Raw genomic sequence first — 17,775 nt, forward strand, 5'->3', positions numbered from 1 at the left:
TTAATTATGAATGCAAGCAGTAAACCACAGTCACCTTTACAATACCTGTGACTTTTTTGAAATAAAAACCATGAATTCTTTTATATCACGTGATAGTTGTTGCCGATACCTCAGGATGTTACTTATGCTCATCACTACTCAGATCTCCAGTGGCCATGCGACTCCCGCTGGGTCTCGTTATTTCGTGTATTTTTTAGTATGTTGGTAACTGTCTCATTATAATTGGTCTCACTTGTAATTTCTATATATGTTACTTTATGTATTTAAAAACCTTGTTCCGAGAAGGAATCTATCCATTCCCTTCACAGGACTGCCAAGAGTCTGTGGTTTAAAAGAAAAGAAAAAGGATAAGAATGCTGGACCAGGAGATCTCTTAGGGGCCTTCTCGCTTCAGTGTTGTGGGTTGCCTCTGGTACCCTTGGCACAGGGGTAGCCACCCCACAACACCTTTCCACCATCCACTCAACAGGGAACCTTAAGCACCCACTACATCCCAGGCACTGGGCACAGTGAAGGCCATTGTTCCCACCACCAGCTGAGCACCTACTGTGTGCAGAGTGGTTGACTGGCAGCTGATTGAATGTGGGAGGGAGATGGTCCCCACCTTGGTGAGACCCTGGCCTGATGGAGGAGGCAGGGCCCCCACCCCTGGGGAGCTCCTAGTGTTCTTGGGGTCACTCTGACCCCTGCCTTGGCAGAAGAGACTGAATCCTTGTTGTGTAGGCTTAGGTTGACTTCACTGAGAAAGACCGCAAGGTCTGCACCAGAGAGATCAGATCTCCACGTCCCGTGGCTGTGGCTGCTCGTTTGGGCCTGATGAAGGACATTCCACCGGGGACTTGAGCGGCCGACGCCCAGCCCCAGTCCCTCCAGTGAGACAGGCCTGCTCCCTGCTGGAGGCCAGCAGTGACCCATCCCCCCTGCTCTGTCTCTGCTCAGACACCATCTGGCTACACATCCGGTCCCAAGGCCAGTGGACAAACAGGCTGTATGAGTCCTTCAAGGCATCAGACCCAGAAGGCTGTGGTCCCAAGAGGCTGTCGAGGACTTTGAGGATGAGAAGGAATCAGAGGAGGGCCCAGGTAGGTGGCTGCGGGGGACGAAGGGTCCACCGTGGAGGCAAACCCACAGGGACCAAGTTGCCCTCCTCTCGGTCTGTGGGCATCAATTATTGAGCAGCTGTTGTGTACACCAGCTGCACAGCAGCACAGAGGGCGAGGCAACTGCAGACTGCGTGGTCCAAGAGCCTCCTAGAAGTCTGACCACCCTTGGTCCTCCCCAGTCCGATGTCCTCCATTAGAAGGCAGGGGTCAATGGAAAGAGGGGAAATTGAGATCAGAAAAACCCACCTTCATGTCTCTGCTCCAACACTTTCTAACTCCATGTCTTTGGGCTTGTCCTTTAACCACTCAGCCTCAGTTTGTTTATCTGTGAAATGGAGGTGGTTCTCGTCCTCTGCTTCCCTTTCTCACATGGTTCTTTTAAGGACCAATGGAATGAAAGCATGTAAAGTATTGAGTGAACTGGAAGCGTGGTCCAGGTGGACCGTTCAGTATCACCATCACCGCCAGCATCAGCATCACCATCATCAGCGCTGTTGTCTTTTGAGCCCTGATGCAACCCACAAAGCTGACAAGTTGCCTGTGCCTGGAGTGAATACAGGGTCTGGGAGGTTTTGGAGGAATAGAGATCAGAGCAGCACCTGAGGAAGTAGGAATAGATGAAGGAGGCTGAGGGTGCCCGAACACTTAGTGGGCTGTACCACTGGCCTGGGAGACGGATTAATATGTGGAAACCCTGCGGAAGGTCAAAGGAAGAGACGGCCCCAGGCCTGGCCCAGCCCTGCCTTGCCCTGGGGAATTTAAAGTCCTGGAGAGAAAATTAGGTGGAATCCTGCCAGGCCAGGCCAGAGGACCCTTCTAGCACAGTCCCAAGAGCAAAGCTTTGGGAAATGAAGGGGTAGGTAGAAATATGCAGAGCTTTCTCTCCTGTTAATCGGGGGAAACTTCCTGAAGCAGGAAGCTGACTTTCAAAACCAGGTGAGTCATGGCACGCTGGGTGTCGGTGGGCAGATACATTAAAAGCTGTGTTTCCTTGGTACCTTAGGCACCGCTGCCAAAGAATACATTGGCACGATCTTTCTGGCGGGCAGTCTGGCCATATGTGTCAGCATTTTACATGCGCATCCCCACTGGCCCAGCCATTCCATTTTGGGGGACTTATCTAATTAAAAAGCTGATTGGACACACACACAGGAAGTACGGTAATCACCTTGTTCATTCATTCATTCAACAAATATTTACTGAGCACAGCACCTACTGTTTTCCAAGTTCTGTTCTAGATGCTAGAGACGTGTCAACACGCAGAATAGACATAGTCGCTGCTTACCTGCTGGAGGGGGAGACAGACGATAAACAAAGTAATACTGTGCCAAGTTATAATGCTATGAAGAAAAATAAATCAGGGTAAAGGGATAGAGATGGGAAAGGCGCTATTTTCTGTACGGTGGTTGTTAACAATAATGAGAAAATGAGGGTAATCAAAATGCTTAACAATAGGGAAATGGCTAAATCAGTGACTGATCACCCTTATAATGAGACAGTAAGTCGCCTAAAAAAAAAAGATGACGTAAATGTATATGCATAAGCGTGGAAAGCTAGTCACGATGTAGTAAGTAGAAAAGCCAGGGTACAAAGCAGTATGTTCCATTTATGTGCAAGAATGCATGTGTGTGTGTGTTTGTGAGTGTGTGTGTGTGCAAGTCTAGAGAAGTTATGTTGTCTGATTCAGGATATTTTTTCACTTTATTCCTTAAAGTTCTGTAGTACCTGAATCCTTAAAAACTAACACGTATTAATTTTGTGATTTAAATAATAAAGCAGTTTTCCTTTGAAACCAAACAGGGTTTTCAGCCCCAGCCCGTCCATTCCAGGGCCTCGGCACAGGGGGCAGTGGCCTCCGACAAGGATGTCGCTGTGGAGCTGATATCCTACCTGCCCAAGGGAACTCCGTGGCAGGGGGACCAAGGCCTGGTGTGCATGGGGACAGAGGACAGGACTCAGGCACAGCGGGGAGCTGCAGCCAAGGACGAGGGCCTGGTGAGGCTGAGGAAGCTGGGGCTGGAGGCTGGAGAGCGGGTGGTTGTCTCCCCAGGGATGGTGGGTCCTTGGAGCTTGGGAGAGAGGGCCTCAGGACAGGCCACATTCAGGGAGCACCACACATTACGTGGCATCTCTATGCCAGTCATCTGCATACCGCCTGCATAACTTCTGCCACATTCACTTCCCAACTGTACTGGAAACTTAACTGTATTTAAAAAAAGACTCTTTAGATTGTTGTCTTGAATGGAAACCCAGTCTCATGTGCCGCAAACAGAAGATGGTGATAAAAATGAAAACCAATGTTATTAAACTCTTGCCAGATGTTTCCACCAGCTAGGGCTCTGAGCCCGACACTGTTCTCCCTGCTCCTTCTCTCTTTCTCTGTCGTGCTCCTGATCTCTTTCTGTCTCACTTTGTTAAAAGAAAAAAAAAGGGAGGGATAGTAAGAGATAGAGACATGTTGATATATTAACCAGGATGTAAGATTTCTCCTTGCAATCAGAAGGACTAAAGAAAGTTGAAGGGGAGTAGCTCGCTCACAGGGCACCTCCTAGAATCACCACAAGTAGTTCCAGCCCAACACCGTGGGGACACAGCATGCGGTTGCCCCCGGACAAGGAAGTGGCGTGGTGTAATGGGACCAGCCCTGGACAGGCAGCAGGAGACCCAGGCTCTAGCCTGAGCTCTGAGAACTTGGGCGAGTCATTTCCATGCTCTCAGACCCGGCTCCTCTTCTGTGAAATGAGGGATTGGCCTGGATGATCGTGAAGGTCACTCCTAACCACCTTCTGGCACCACAGAGGGAAATATTGCAGGGCCTTGCAGCCGGTTGGAGGGGGTGGTCTGCTTCCTTCACCTTCCAGAATTTGACCTTGACAAATCTGGTGTGTCTGCCGTGTGCTAAGGCCAAGCAGACAGTTGAGGCCCATGCGCATGCGCATCCCCACTGGCCCAGCCATTCCATTTTGGGGGACTTATCTAATTAAAAAGCTGATTGGACACACACACAGGAAGTACGGTAATCACCTTGTTCATTCATTCATTCAACAAATATTTACTGAGCACAGCACCTACTGTTTTCCAAGTTCTGTTCTAGATGCTAGAGACGTGTCAACACGCAGAATAGACATAGTCGCTGCTTACCTGCTGGAGGGGGAGACAGACGATAAACAAAGTAATACTGTGCCAAGTTATAATGCTATGAAGAAAAATAAATCAGGGTAAAGGGATAGAGATGGGAAAGGCGCTATTTTCTGTACGGTGGTAGTGCCCTGTCCTGAGGTAGTGCCCCGTCAGCAAGCCCAGACCAGGGTCCCCAGGGTGGAGTAGAGCTGTGAGCCAGGCCAGCCGCTGGGTTTTCTGCCTGGTGCAGCTGGGCAAAGCTTCGAGGAGGAGCAGCCACTTCAGATGAGCTGGACACTAAAGGGTGCACAGGAGTTTGCCAGCTGGGGAAGAGGAAAGGGTACTCTAGGCAGAGGGGTGTGTCCAGAGACACAAAAGTTATCAGGAGTGCCTGGAGGTGGAGCTGAGGATGCGGCTGGAGGTGAGTGTTCTCCAGTCACACCCTGCAGCTGACTCGTATTGGACCACAAGAGCTGGTTGTTAAATTTTCAGGAATCTTGAGAGCCAGTTATTAAACACAGTCATTGGTTGGAACCATGATGGCAGCATTTACACCACAGAAATCGACAGACACTAACAATCAGGATTTTGTTGTTGTTGTTTCTTTTTCTGAAGAGTCAGTTTACTAGCACACCACTGATGTTCTCCATGAAAAGGGCTCCATGATCCCTGGAATGGTTTGGGCAGAAAAGGCAATTTCCTTTTTGTAAAGTTGCTTGGGCTGGCAAAGGCTAGGAAGCCTCTGAGAAATACCTGCCACATCCACTCCCAGGGACCCATAGCTCTCTGCTCTACTCCCCGCAGGTCTCTGAGATGTCCTCTGAGAACCACCAGTTCTGTAACATCAAGGTAAGGGGCTCCAGGGGGTGGACCGGACCAGGAACCCTTGCCTTAACCAGAGGAAACGAAGCCTCTGCCTGTGGGGAGGGCTCTTGGTACCCAGGTTCCTCAAGTCCCCACGGCCTGACTTCCAGGTCCCAGATAATGGAACCAAACCTCTCCCCTCGCAGGTGCACACAAGGCACGCTTGGTTGGGCCCCGCTCTCGCCAGCTCTGCATTCTAACATGTAGGGCTCTCCCCAACTTGTGCTCGTAGCATAGAGTGTGGAAAGAGCGCTGGAATGGAAGCCACTTGGACTTGGGTTCCAGCCCAGGAGATAACTGTCTGCTGTAAAGGGGAGTCCTGAAGCCTTGGGGCCCAGCTCCCCCCACTAAGCCCTCTCTTTCCTCTAACCCTCCCGTGCACAGTGCTACATCGACGGTCCCTACGGAACCCCCACCCGCAGGATCTTTGCCTCGGAGCACGCCGTACTCATTGGGGCGGGCATCGGCATCACCCCCTTTGCTTCCATCCTGCAGAGCATCATGCACAGGTGGGTGGACAGGCTGCCTGCAGCCCCTGCCTGCATCCTGGGGCAGAGTCCTGAGAGATGCCCTCCCCTCTCTCCCTGCCTTCTCTCCTTGGACCAGTCTCCCTCTCCTCCTTTCTCTCTCTCCTCCCCTGCTCCTCCCTCTCTTTTTCAGATCTCATCCCTCCCCTTCCTCACAAGGCAGGCCCTGCCACCCCACCCTCCCTCCCTGTCGCCTGCCCTGTTCTCGGGGGTCCTGAGAAGTCTCATACTCGCCCCACATTCAAAACCCCTCCTCCCGCTCCTTCAGGCACCAGAAGAGAATGCACGTTTGCCCCAGCTGCCAGCACTCCTGGGTGGACGGCGTCCAGGACGAGGACATGAAGCTCCACAAGGTGAGCACGGCCTCCTGCAGGCAGTCCCGGGACCCCACACACACTTCCAGGAACAGGAGGGGCCTCCTGTGCAGAGGCAGGGGAGGGGCAGATGACCTGCTCTGATCTGCTGGTCCCTACCTTCCCCCAGTGCCCCGTGTTCTCCTGGTGCCTCCTGAGTGTCCAGGCCTCCCCCATCCCCTCTGTTCTCACCATAAAGGTGGGCGTCTCATTAAAGACCTCGGAACCTGAAAGTCAGGCAGCTGGGATTCAGGTAAAGCCATGACGCTTACTAGCCATGACGCTTACTAGCCATGACGCTTACTAGCCATGACGTGGTGGTGGTTTTAAAAATGAAAACGTTTGCCTTTTGAAAATTCATTGTTCTGTATAAGCCTCTTAAAAGAGTTTTGAAAAAAAACAATTAAATAATGTTTTTCTGGCTGTCCTAAGCATATTTCAGAACACTGCTTGCTGTAAACAATGATTATTAGAGAAAAGCCTGGCCCGGCAGTCAGGAACCTGGGTTTTGGTCACACGCTGCTCTGTGACTTGGGCAAGGCTCCTCACCTCTGCGAGCCTCAGTTTCTCCCTCTGTTAAATGGGGATGATAATAGTGTGTGCCCTGCTAACTCCGGGTGGTCACAGGGGCCCTGAGGATCACAGATGTGAGCCTGCTGTGAATGAGGTAGGCTCTGCCTCTGAACTGAAGTGTCCCTCTTACTAGGTGGACTTCATCTGGATCAACCGAGACCAGCGGTCTTTCGAGTGGTTTGTGAGCCTGCTGACCAAACTAGAGATGGCCCAGGCCGAAGAGACTCAAGAGGGTAGGAGGGGGACGGGGCCTGAAGAGGGCTGGAGTGGGGCAGGGGCTTCAGGCTCAGAGTCCTTTGAAGAAGTGTTTAGATTATTCCGTTTCTATCGAAAATGTGGGGGAGAGGAGGTTTGGTTTTTTTTTTCCTCCACTAAAATGTAACATTTTGTAAAACGAAAAATAGAGGAGAAAAAAATCGTTCATAATCCCATCCAGCTATCCAGACTATTCCAGGCATTTTAAAGGATTTCTTTCCTTCTGGTATTTTTTCTTATTCATGTTTTATAAAAATGTATATCCTTCTTTTTTCTAATTTCTCTTTTTTATGACATTTCTTTTAATTCAGAATGAGCTCTTATTAAAAATTTAGATTCCCGGTCTCATCCCAGACCTTCCAAGTCAGATTCTCTGGGAGTAGGGCCCAGGAATGTACATTTTAATGTGCTTCTCAGGTGATTCTTATTCATACTTTTTTTTTTTTCAGTTTTTTTGAGGCATATTTAAACAATAAAATTCACCAATTTAAGTGTGCAATAAATGCAGTGACATGACAAATGTGTATATTTGTGTAACCATCAGCACAATCAAAATATGGAGCATTTCTGTTCCCCCAAAAGTTCCCTCATCCCCCTTTGTGTCAATGCCCTCCCCCCACTTGTAGCCCCCAGCAACCACTGATCAGCTTTACATCACTATAGTTTTGCCTTTTCTAGAATGCCTTATAAATGGAATCATATAATATGTTGTCTTTTCTAACTTCTTTCACTTAATATATTATCACATATTATCACTTCTATTATCACTTAATATTATATCACTTAATATATTTGAGATTTATCCATGCTGTGCATGTATCAGTAAATAGTTAATTCCTTTTTATTGCTGAGTAGTGTTCTATTTTATGAGTATACCACAATCTGTTTTTCTACTCACTTGGTGGTGGTTATTTCCACTCTTTGGCTATTTTGAATAAAGCTGCTATGAATATGTGCATATACAAGTCTTTATGTGGACGTATGTTTCCATCTCTTGGGTAAATACTTAGGAATGGGATTGCTGGTAGTATAGTATGTATGTGTTAAGTTTCATTTTATAGGAAACAGCCAAACTGTTTTTCCAAAGTGACTGTACCAATTTGTGTTTTCATCAGCAATGTATGAGCATTCTAGTTGCTCCAAAACCTTGCCAACATTTGATATTAGTAGTGTTTTTCATTTTAGCCATTCTAGTGGATATATAGTGGTATCTCAATGTGCTCTTTATTTGCATTTCCCTAATGATGAATGGTGTTGAACATATTTTCATGTTCTTTTTTTGCTGTTTGTACATCTTCATTGTAAAATGTCAGTTCACATATTTTGCCCACTCTTTAAATCCAGATATTTGTCTTCTTTTTTATTAAGTTGTAAGAGTTCTTTATATATTCTGGAAACAGGTCCACTATCAGGTGTATACTTTACAAATGCATTCTCTCAGTCTGTGGTTTGTCTTTTCATTTTCTTAAACTGTCTTTTGAAGGACAAAACTTTGAAATTTTAATGATGTCCAATTTAATAGATTTTTTCTTTTATTCTTCGTGCTTTTTATCTCCTATCTAAAATCTTTGCCTTACCCAAAGTCATGAGTATTTTCTCCTATGTTTTCTAGAATTTTTGTAGTTTTAGCTCTTCATTTTGAGCAGTCTTGTGAGTTCAACAAGGTCCAGGATATAAGGTCAATAATGCAAAAATAAATTATATTTCTATTTACTAACAACAAATAATTAGTAAATGAAAATTTTAAAATAAAATTTTCAAAATGTGAAATACTTAGGGATAAATTTAGCAAAATATGGGAAAGATCTGTATACGGAAAACTACAAAACATTTCTGAGAACTGGTTTTCTTTATGTTTCTTGTACTTGGAGTTCATTGAACTTCTTGGATATATGGGCTTCGAGTTTTCATCAAATTTGGGTAAATTTCAGGCATTCTTTCTTTACATACTTTTTTCTATCTTCTATTCCCCTTCCTGTCACTTCAATAACACAGATGTTAGACTGTTTACACAGATGTTAGGCTGTTAGCTTTCTCACAGGTCATTGAGGCTCTGTTCTTTTTTTTTCCTCTCCCTCAATCTGTGCCTCATTTTGGGTAGTTTCTGTTGCTATGTCTTCAAGTTTGCTGATCTTTTCTGCTACAGTACCTTATCTACTATTCCTATCCTAATCAAAATCCCAGCAGATTTTTTTAAATAGATATTGAGAAGCTGATTCTAAAATTTATGTGGAAACCCAAAGGGCCTAGAATAACTGTTAATCCTATGCATTGTATTTTTCATTTCTGTGATTGATTTTTCTTCTCCAGAAGTTCCACCTGGGTCTCTTTTATGTCTTCCATTTCTCTCCTCATCATGTCTGCTTTGTTTTGTTTTTACATTCTCAAGCACATTTATACTATTGGTGGTACCATGTTTATCTAAGTCCATCATCTCTGTCATTTTTGCGTTTCTTTTTTTTTTTTAATTGTGGTAACATTGGTTTATAACATTATGTAAATTTCAGGTGTACATCATTATACGTCTGTTTCTGCATAGGTTGCATCATGTTCACCACCCAAAGACTAATTACAATCCATCACCACACACATGTGCCTAATCAACCCCTTCACCCTCCTCCCCACCCCTTCCCCTCTGGTAACCACCAGTCTAATCTCTGTCTCTATCTGTTTGTTTCTTGTTGTCTTTATCTTCTACTTATGAGTGAGATCATATGGTATTTGACCTTCTCCCTCTGACTTAATTCGCTTAGCGTAATTGGTTCTGTTTCTAATTACTAATTTTCTCCTAGTTGTGAATCATATGCCCCTGCTCCTTTGCACAGCTGATAATTTTTTATTGGATGCCAGGCATCATGAATTGCATGTTGTTGTCTGCTGGATTTTGTGATATGTCTTTAAATAGCTCTGTATTTTGTTCTAGTGCACAGCTATGTTATTTAGGATAATTTGGATCCTTCCGAGACTTGCTTTTAACTTTTGCTGAGGAGAGTCCAGAGCAGCCTTTATTGTGGAGCTCATTTAGCCCCCACACTGAAGGGCTACACCTGTGAGGACTCGCCTGCTGCCCTGTGTGTTACAAGGTCTGTCCACTCTTGCTGGTGGAAACACAAACTATTCCCAACTCGGTCTGAGCTCCAGGTACTGTTCAGCCTAGTGTTTTCTGGTCATTTCTGTCACACTTGTACAGACTAACACTCAGCCAAAGGCTTGGGGAAACTTGATGGAGATTTCCAGAGCCAGTGAGCTTGCTTCCTCCCTCCCACTAATGTTCCCTCCCTCCCTTTCATCTTCCCTCCCTCCCTATCTCCCTCCCTTCCTCTTTCTAGTCTCCCCTCCCTCTCCTTTCTCTGCAGTTCTTTTCCGGCATTGTGCCTGGCGTGTTCTACTGTCTTGGCCTCCCTGAACTCCAGCTTCCGTCCCCTCAACTCAGTGAGAACAGTGCCAGGCGGTAAGCTGGGGCAATTGTAGGGCTCACTTCATTTGTTTCCCTCTCTCAGCAGTGACATTGCTGCACTGCCTGTTAACCAATGTCTGGAAACCATTGTTTTGTATATTTTGTCCATTTTTCTAGTCGTTTAAGGTGAGAAAGTTAATATGGTTCTTCTTACTCCAACATAAATTTTTTTTTAAAGATTTTTATTTATTTATTCCCCCCCCCCAAAGCCCCAGTAGATAGTTGTATGTCATAGCTGCACATCCTTCTAGTTGCTGTATGTGGGACGCAGCCTCAGCATGGCCAGAGAAGCGGTGCGTTGGTGCGCGCCCGGGATCTGAACCCGGGCCGCCAGCAGCAGAGCGCGCGCACTTAACTGCTAAGCCACAGGGCCGGCCCCAACATAAATTTTTAATGTACATAATCTGTTAGTAGAGACGAACATGTGAATAAACATATATTTGCTGGGGGTAGATGCTCAATATTTTTCCTGAGGAGGTAGCAATCGAAAAGTTTAGAGCGTAGTCTAAGGTAAAGATCAAACACCTTAGCATGGACGAGTTCTTTTACTGTGTGGGCCCTTCTTTTATACTTTCATCAAAAATGAGTGTTTTGAATGTCCTCCTCCAGCCCCTGAGTCTCCCTGTCCCCACCTCCCATGTGTTGCATCCTACATTTTTCGCTAAACCAATGCTTAGTATGCATGATAACATCTTTCTCTGGGTCACATCTTAGTCTTCATGAGACATCTTTTTTGTTTGTTTGTTTGTTTGGTTTGTTTTGTTTCTTTTGTGAAGAAGATCAGCTCTGAGCTAACATCCATGCCAATCCTCCACTTTTTGCTGAGGAAGACCGGCCCTGAGCTAACATCTATTGCCAATCCTCCTCCTTTTTTTCCCTCCTTTTTCGCCCCAAAGCCCCAGTAGATAGTTGTATGTCATAGTTGCACATCCTTCTAGTTGCTGTGTGTGGGACGCGGCCTCAGCATGCCCGGACAAGCGGTGTGTCAGTGCGCACCCGGGATCCAAACCCGGGCCACCAGTAGCAGAGCACGCGCACTTAACCGCTAAGCCATGGGGCCGGCCCCCACGGGACATCTTTGTGGAATAAGAGTCATGTGTCGCTTAAGGATGGGGATACTTTCTGAGAAACGCATCGTTGGGTGCTTCTGTCGTTGGGCAAACATCACAGAGTGTACTTACACAAACCTAGATGGTGTAGCCTGCTACATACCTAGGCTATATGGTGCTAATTTTATGGGACCACTGTCGTATGTGCAGTCCATCGTTGACTGAAACTTCTTTATTCGGCGCATGACTGTACTGAGGTTTTGTTACTGTGTTTTAAAGTTAATCTGTTAGAATCATTGTTTTATGTTTTACTTATGGAATATCTTATACAAGGAGAAATATCTTTAGATATGTTTCTAACTTAAAGAGAATTGGTATGGTTTTTTCATGCAGGTTGAGTTCACTGGAACTAGATCTAATATGGCTGTTTAATTATCACAAAGTTTCCATAAGTAAATTCAAATTCCTATGATAAACATAGCTTATGAGTTCAAGTAATCAAACACAGTTTTATACAAGAAGGATTCAAACAGATGTAGTTTACTATAACAAACATTCGAAGCCTTAAGGCATAAATCAACAGTCTTTGGAAGAGAACTATTAAACCTTAGAATGTTGCAGCAAAGCTCCTTGCCCTTTCTTGTAAATAACAATTATAGCAAATATTTATATAGCATCGACTTTGTTCTGAATGCTTTTACGTATATTAATTCATTAGAAACTTGATTTTATGATGACAAGCTAGGGGAAAAGTTTAGATTTAATTTAAATTTTTTAGTTTCTGGTATATAAATATTTGCTATTTGTTTCTTCCTAATATGTGTGAACAAAGGGTAACAGCTAACCCAATGCTTTGCATTCCCAAAGTCACTTGAGTCAACAACTTTATTACCGCAAATTTCTTCCAAGCTCTCTCATTAATCACAGTGAAACTTGGGGCTTCTGATTTCAACTTGAATTGTATACCAAGGTTTGAGTCAAAGAATTTGTGGTTTATAGTTTTTAATTTTTATGGCTTAAGCTTCAGTCATTCTGTCTGAGTTTGAATCTTTACTCTATCCCATAATGGCTGTAGAAAGTTGGGCACGTTATTTAACTACTTTACTTCAATTTCCTCTTCTGAAAAAAATGGATATGACCATTGCCTACCTCATAGGATTGTCATGAGGATTAAATGAGATGTCATCTGTACAGCGCTTAGAACGGGGACTGGAGCTTAGTAACTGCTCAGTATATTTAACAGCAGAAGTGGTATTTAATGGCTACATAATGAAGGAAACAGTTGGTGGTTTGCCATACGTTATTTAACCAAGCTCCCCCTACTGGACATTTTGTTTATTCCTAATTCTCCACTATCATAAATAAAGCTGCATGTAATATGTACGTACACATAGATTTTTCCTTCCTTTGGATGATTTCCTTAGGAGAATGTCCCAGAAATGGGATGACTCTCTCAACCACAACTGTTTTGGAGAGGGTGAAAACCATGCCAGGTCATCCTCCTCAGCTCCTGCCTGCCACCACGGTGTCTCCTCCTCTCTTCTCTTACCCCTGTCTGGGGTATGGTGACTCTGAGGAGGCGGAAGAAGGGTCAGGGCTCTCTCAGGTGGGCACCCCTTATAGTACATCTTCCTCCCTCCCACATCACCCAGCACTACTTAAGTGACATGTGAAATAAAATGTGGTATCCCTTCTAGGGCCATTTGCATTGTAACAGTGGCTGAGACCTTAAGCCAAAGGAAAAGTGTGCTCATGGTGGCATATGCAACAATAGAGAGCAAGTTGGGATGGCGTAAATCCTTTAGTTTAGGGAGAGGAGAAGGATGAAGGGATCATCAGCTCATGAATCCAACATCCTAGATCAGGCCCCGCCAGTTCTGGCTTGGACCGATGCCCAGGTCTAGGGCAGCACTCGACAGTCTTTCCCCCGCCATGGCACATATGGAAAATGATAACATTTGTGTTCCTCATCTGGGAAAACAGAGGAAGCTGCTTGAGCATGGAGGTGCCCACCTGGGAGCTCCAATTGCACTGAGAGCTGAAAGGATCAACATCTTAGCTAACCTGGCCCATGGGAGGCACAGAACTGTGGGTGCTTGGGCCTAAGGGGTCTCCGTGATGCCAGTCTCTGCCCTGTCCCTTCAGTCCTCTGACTCACCTTCCTGAAACACTGTTTTCATCCAGTCTTGCCCTGCTCCAGTACCCTCTACCTGCCCCCATTTCATAGCTGAGCTTTCAAGACCTTTGCATCTTGGCCTCAGTGTGTGTCCAGTCCCATCTCCTGTTGCTCCCATTCAAGGATCCTCTGCTCCAGCTGGGCAGTCACACCATGCCCCACAAACACTGTTTGTTCCAGCCTCTCGCCGTGGCTCATGCTGTTCCCCCTCCTTAGGATGCCGTCCTTTCACCTCCCCCTTGAATCTTGCCCCTCTTCCAAGACCTAGCCCAATCGCCACCGTCCCAGGAAGCAGCTCCGTCTGCTCCAGCCCTTCCCTGTAAGTCGGTAGCATTTGCCATCTGATCCACTCACTCAACCCTTGACCCTTCGGTCTAAGTTACCTTTTCATGTGTGCGTGGCTTGTGTCCCCAAGCAGACTGAGCAGACACCGTGGGGCATGGCAGGGCATGAGCTTTGGAACCCAAGGACTGCCATGCTGCCCTGGGATTCATTCCTCCTTCTGTAAATATAATTCCTGGGGAGGCTGTGAGGCTCACATTAGACATTGGATATAAAATAACTCGTGTAAGCCGTGCACAGAATAGACCCAGCACAAGCGGTGGGCTGTCTTTCCTCTCTATGGCCCTGGTCACACGGAGGTCCTAGGGGGGCACGGTTGCCTGAGGATGTGAGCTCCAAGCCCTCTTGGTCTCCCTGCAAGCCCCGCGGTGAGGCGGCTGGCATCCTGCCCTGTCCCCACCACAGGAGCTGGCCCCTCAGTGCCACCCTCTCCTCCCACCACATAGGCTGCTTCCTGGAGCTGCACATGTACATGACCTCCGCACTTGGCAAGAATGACATGAAGGCCATTGGCCTGCAGATGGCCCTCGACCTCCTGGCCAAAAAGGAGAAGAAGGACTCCATCACAGGCCTCCAGACGCGCACCCAGCCTGGGCGGCCCGACTGGAGCAAGGTAAAGGCCAGCCGGGCCCCCGCAGCCTGCGGGACCGGCGGGCTGAGAGCCTGAGGCGGTGGCTGGCGAGATCAGGGCCAGGCAGCTGGGGCAAAGCATGAGGCCGCATCCAGGGTCCAACCAGGATCTCAGGGCTGGAAGGGGAGGCAGGGGCCCTACTACCTGGCTCCATCACCAGCTCCCTTTGTTCCCTCATTAGCCTCAGTTTCCCCATCGGTTCAGAGAGGAAGAGAGCCTATATGACCTCCAAGGCCTCTCCTAGCCCTGACTCCTATGAACCAGAGTCAGAAGGCCTGAGTGGTTGGAGGAAACATCAACTCTTATCCCTTCCTGGTACAAATGGGGAAACTGAGGCCCAGAGACACAGAATAGTTTGCAGTCTTTCTATTTTATTTCTCAGATTGGTTTTATGATTATTTTATCTTCCCTGAGCACTTACCAGTCAGGGTGGAGAGTGTGCATGAAGTGACCAGAAGTACTGCTTTTCAAACTGCTGTGGATAATCCATGCCTGGATAGTGAGAGCTGAGGGGGAACAGGATGCCCGTGGTACTTGGGCACCAAGGAGGACTCTCAGCAAAGGCAGTTCTTAAGCAGAATTTGGGGTGGAAAAGGCTCCTCAGTGGGGGAAAAAGCCTGACTTCAGGAAAGAGACATTTCAGTGGAGGCACATGCCCAGCCAGACGACTAGCCTGGGGTTTGGGCAGTGGGGGTTCAGCACGCCCGCTGGGGTGTCGTTGCCTCCAACACTGCAGCTGGTGTAGTGTGTGTCTGCCCCACAGATGCAGCTCCTTGAGCAGAGGGCCTGGGTCTTCTTTCTTTCCGGCCCAGTCCCTCCTTGGGGTCTGGATCAGCTTATGTGTTGAGCAATTGGCTCCTAAATGAACGGCTGCATGTTGGACTCTCTGCTCTGAAGCCAAACAGCTGCGCCTTGGAGTTCCTCACGGGGAGGGACAGCCATCGCTGCTGACCCACTATGTTGTCAGCCGCAGGGGGGGGGTGTGTCCCTGGGCGGGTCAGCAGCCCCCCTCTCCTCCTTCTGCTCTCGCCCAATCCTGTGGACTCCAGGTGTTCCAGAAAGTGGCTGCTGAGAGGAAGGGCAAGGTGCAGGTCTTCTTCTGTGGCTCCCCAGCTCTGGCCAAGGTGCTCAAGGGCCATTGTGATCAGTTCAGCTTCAGATTCTTCCAAGAGAACTTTTAGCCCCACCCCTCCACGCTCTGCCCAGCTTGATGGCATTGCTTCCAGTGCCCCATGGGGACCAGCCTCAGAAGACCCAGCTAATCCTGCTCCACGCACAGAACAGGAGGCCCCAGGGGCAGATGGACTTCCTTCAGAACCCGAGGAAGAGAGCAGTGCCTTGCGCAGTGCTGCTGTGCATTCCGGGATTGCTGTGGAACTGATCAGGCTGGCAGCTGGGGTGGGGCTGGGGTCATTTCTAGGGCAACTGCTTCTCCAAAAGTCCTCTGAGGGAGCCTTCCCCCTACAAAGGTGGTCACAGACCTGCCTATTCATCACAATCATTTGGGAACTCGCCCCCACTCCCAACATTTTATTATGAAAATTTTCAAACATACAGAAAGTTAAAAGAATTGTACAGTGATCAATGTTAGCCACTTTCTAGACTCCTCAGTTAACATTTTGCTGTATGTGCTTTATTGCATATTATCCATCTATCCCTTCCTCTATCCATTCATCAATGTATCTTATTTTTCTGATGCATTTCAAAGCACACTTTGCCACTCAAAGGAGCCTTCTTTAAATGCAGATTCCTGGGTCCCACTCCCAGAAATTCTGATTCTGAAGATCTGGGGATAAGACCTGGAATGCATATTTTATCCAAAACCTATTCCCATAGGGAGAGATGAGCAGCGTATTCTCCCACCTCTCTCTTTGTCTTCCTATCTCTCTATTTATCTGTGTCCCTTCTCCTTTCTCTCTCTCTCTCTGTGTCTCTCTCTGTCCCTCTCCCCTTTGTGTCCCTCAGTGTCCCTCCATTGTTCTGTGTGTCAGTTTCTCCCTTCTGTCCGTGCACTGAGTCTCTGGAGAAATAGGGTGGAGACAGTGTCAGTGTGTGTCTCTCCGTGGAAGTCACAGAAAGCCCATGCACCTGGAAATCAAGCGGTTTGTTACTTGAAGTTCAGCTCAGCCCTGGCCCATCAGTGTGGCGCTGGCAACGTCTCCGAGTCTGTTTCTTCATCTGAAAAGTGGGACTGGTGCCATCCCTGGTCACAGTCGTTACGAGAGTGCATTGAGACATCACTTAAGTGCTCAGGGCATTCATCTCTCATCCCTGTGTGGCTCTTTATCGCTCCAGACATTCGTGTCTCTGTATCTTCTCTACATCGTGGCTCCCTCTATCTCTGTGTCCCAGCTTCTGTTTGCATCTGTCACTGTCTGGGTGGGAGTGGATGGCAGAGCCAGCAGGTGCACAAGCTCTCCGAGGAGACACTTTGGGCAGGAGAGGCGCTGGGCTGAGGGCAGGGGTGGGAGAGCTGGCCTCGCCCCCTCGGCTCTGAGCTGGGTGTTTTCCATCTGCCCCACGCAGCGAGCCCCTGTGAACCCCACAGTTCCTGGGCATCCTCCACCTTGCAGCCGGTCTTGCTAGGTTCTGTCTCTTCTCTAACAGTCTAAACACTCCTCCCCAAAGCTGCCCCTGTGGGGTTGGAATCAGACACTTCCCAGTGGGATTGTAGTTTGTTCGTTTCTTTTCCGTGGGTTGGAAGTCTGTGGGGGAGAATAGGTAAGGAAGCTGGGTGAGAACCACGATGATGACACCCCTTATAAAAGGCTGGGCAGCTAAGACGGGAGCTGGGATGCAGCAGATGAGAGGGGTCACGTGCAGAGGATGAGCGGAGAGGACCGATGAAAAATCCTGCAGATAACAATGAAGCAAAGTGGGAAAAGTTCTCTTCAAAAAGAAGCAGCAAGAAAATGGCGTGGTGGATGAAGAAGTTGAAGTGCACCTTGGGGGAGAAGGCAAAACACATCGTGGGGCCTGGGACAGACAAAAGATGGGACACGGGCCATCTTATTCAAGATGCAGGAGGAGCAGGAGGAGAGTACAAGAGGAAAAGGGGGACCCAGCTGTCAGCCCTGCGGCAAAGGAGGTAACCACATTCTGTAGGGGTGGGAGAAAGGAGGGAACTAGGCCTCACTGAGCCTCTCTTGGGGCTGGGAGACAGCGTATCTGGGAGGCCTTGTGCCGGGGGCCTTCCATGTGTGATCGCGTTTAATTTCCAACAAGCCTGCGGCAGGCACACAACACACATGGAGAAACTCAAACCTAGAGACGTTAAGTTACCAGCCTGAGGGTCACACAGTGTTGGAACTCATTTCCTGCTGTT

The 17,775-nt window shown here is 47.6% G+C and overlaps 1 protein-coding gene across 4 annotated transcripts in view; it reads left to right on the plus strand.

The window, feature by feature from the left end:
* Positions 1-15,631, plus strand: part of NOX5 (NADPH oxidase 5) — a 36,579-nt gene extending 20,948 nt beyond the window's left edge. For 2 of the 4 annotated variants that reach the window (XM_004421748.3, XM_087429135.1), the window contains exons 10-16: positions 940-1,082; positions 5,028-5,072; positions 5,472-5,596; positions 5,883-5,967; positions 6,674-6,773; positions 14,266-14,432; positions 15,500-15,631. In XM_004421748.3, the coding sequence (XP_004421805.1) occupies positions 940-1,082; positions 5,028-5,072; positions 5,472-5,596; positions 5,883-5,967; positions 6,674-6,773; positions 14,266-14,432; positions 15,500-15,631 (797 nt within the window). Of the gene's footprint in view, positions 1-939; positions 1,083-2,903; positions 3,099-5,027; positions 5,073-5,471; positions 5,597-5,882; positions 5,968-6,673; positions 6,774-14,265; positions 14,433-15,499 lie in introns of all 4 variants that reach the window. The other 2 variants (XM_087429133.1, XM_087429134.1) reach the window with 2 other exon arrangements.
* The last annotated feature ends 2,144 nt before the right edge of the window (positions 15,632-17,775 follow it).

This window comes from Ceratotherium simum, chromosome 3 (assembly GCF_057802395.1).
Source record: "Ceratotherium simum simum isolate JZ-2026a chromosome 3, ASM5780239v1, whole genome shotgun sequence".
In the NCBI taxonomy this organism is placed as follows: domain Eukaryota; kingdom Metazoa; phylum Chordata; class Mammalia; order Perissodactyla; family Rhinocerotidae; genus Ceratotherium; species Ceratotherium simum.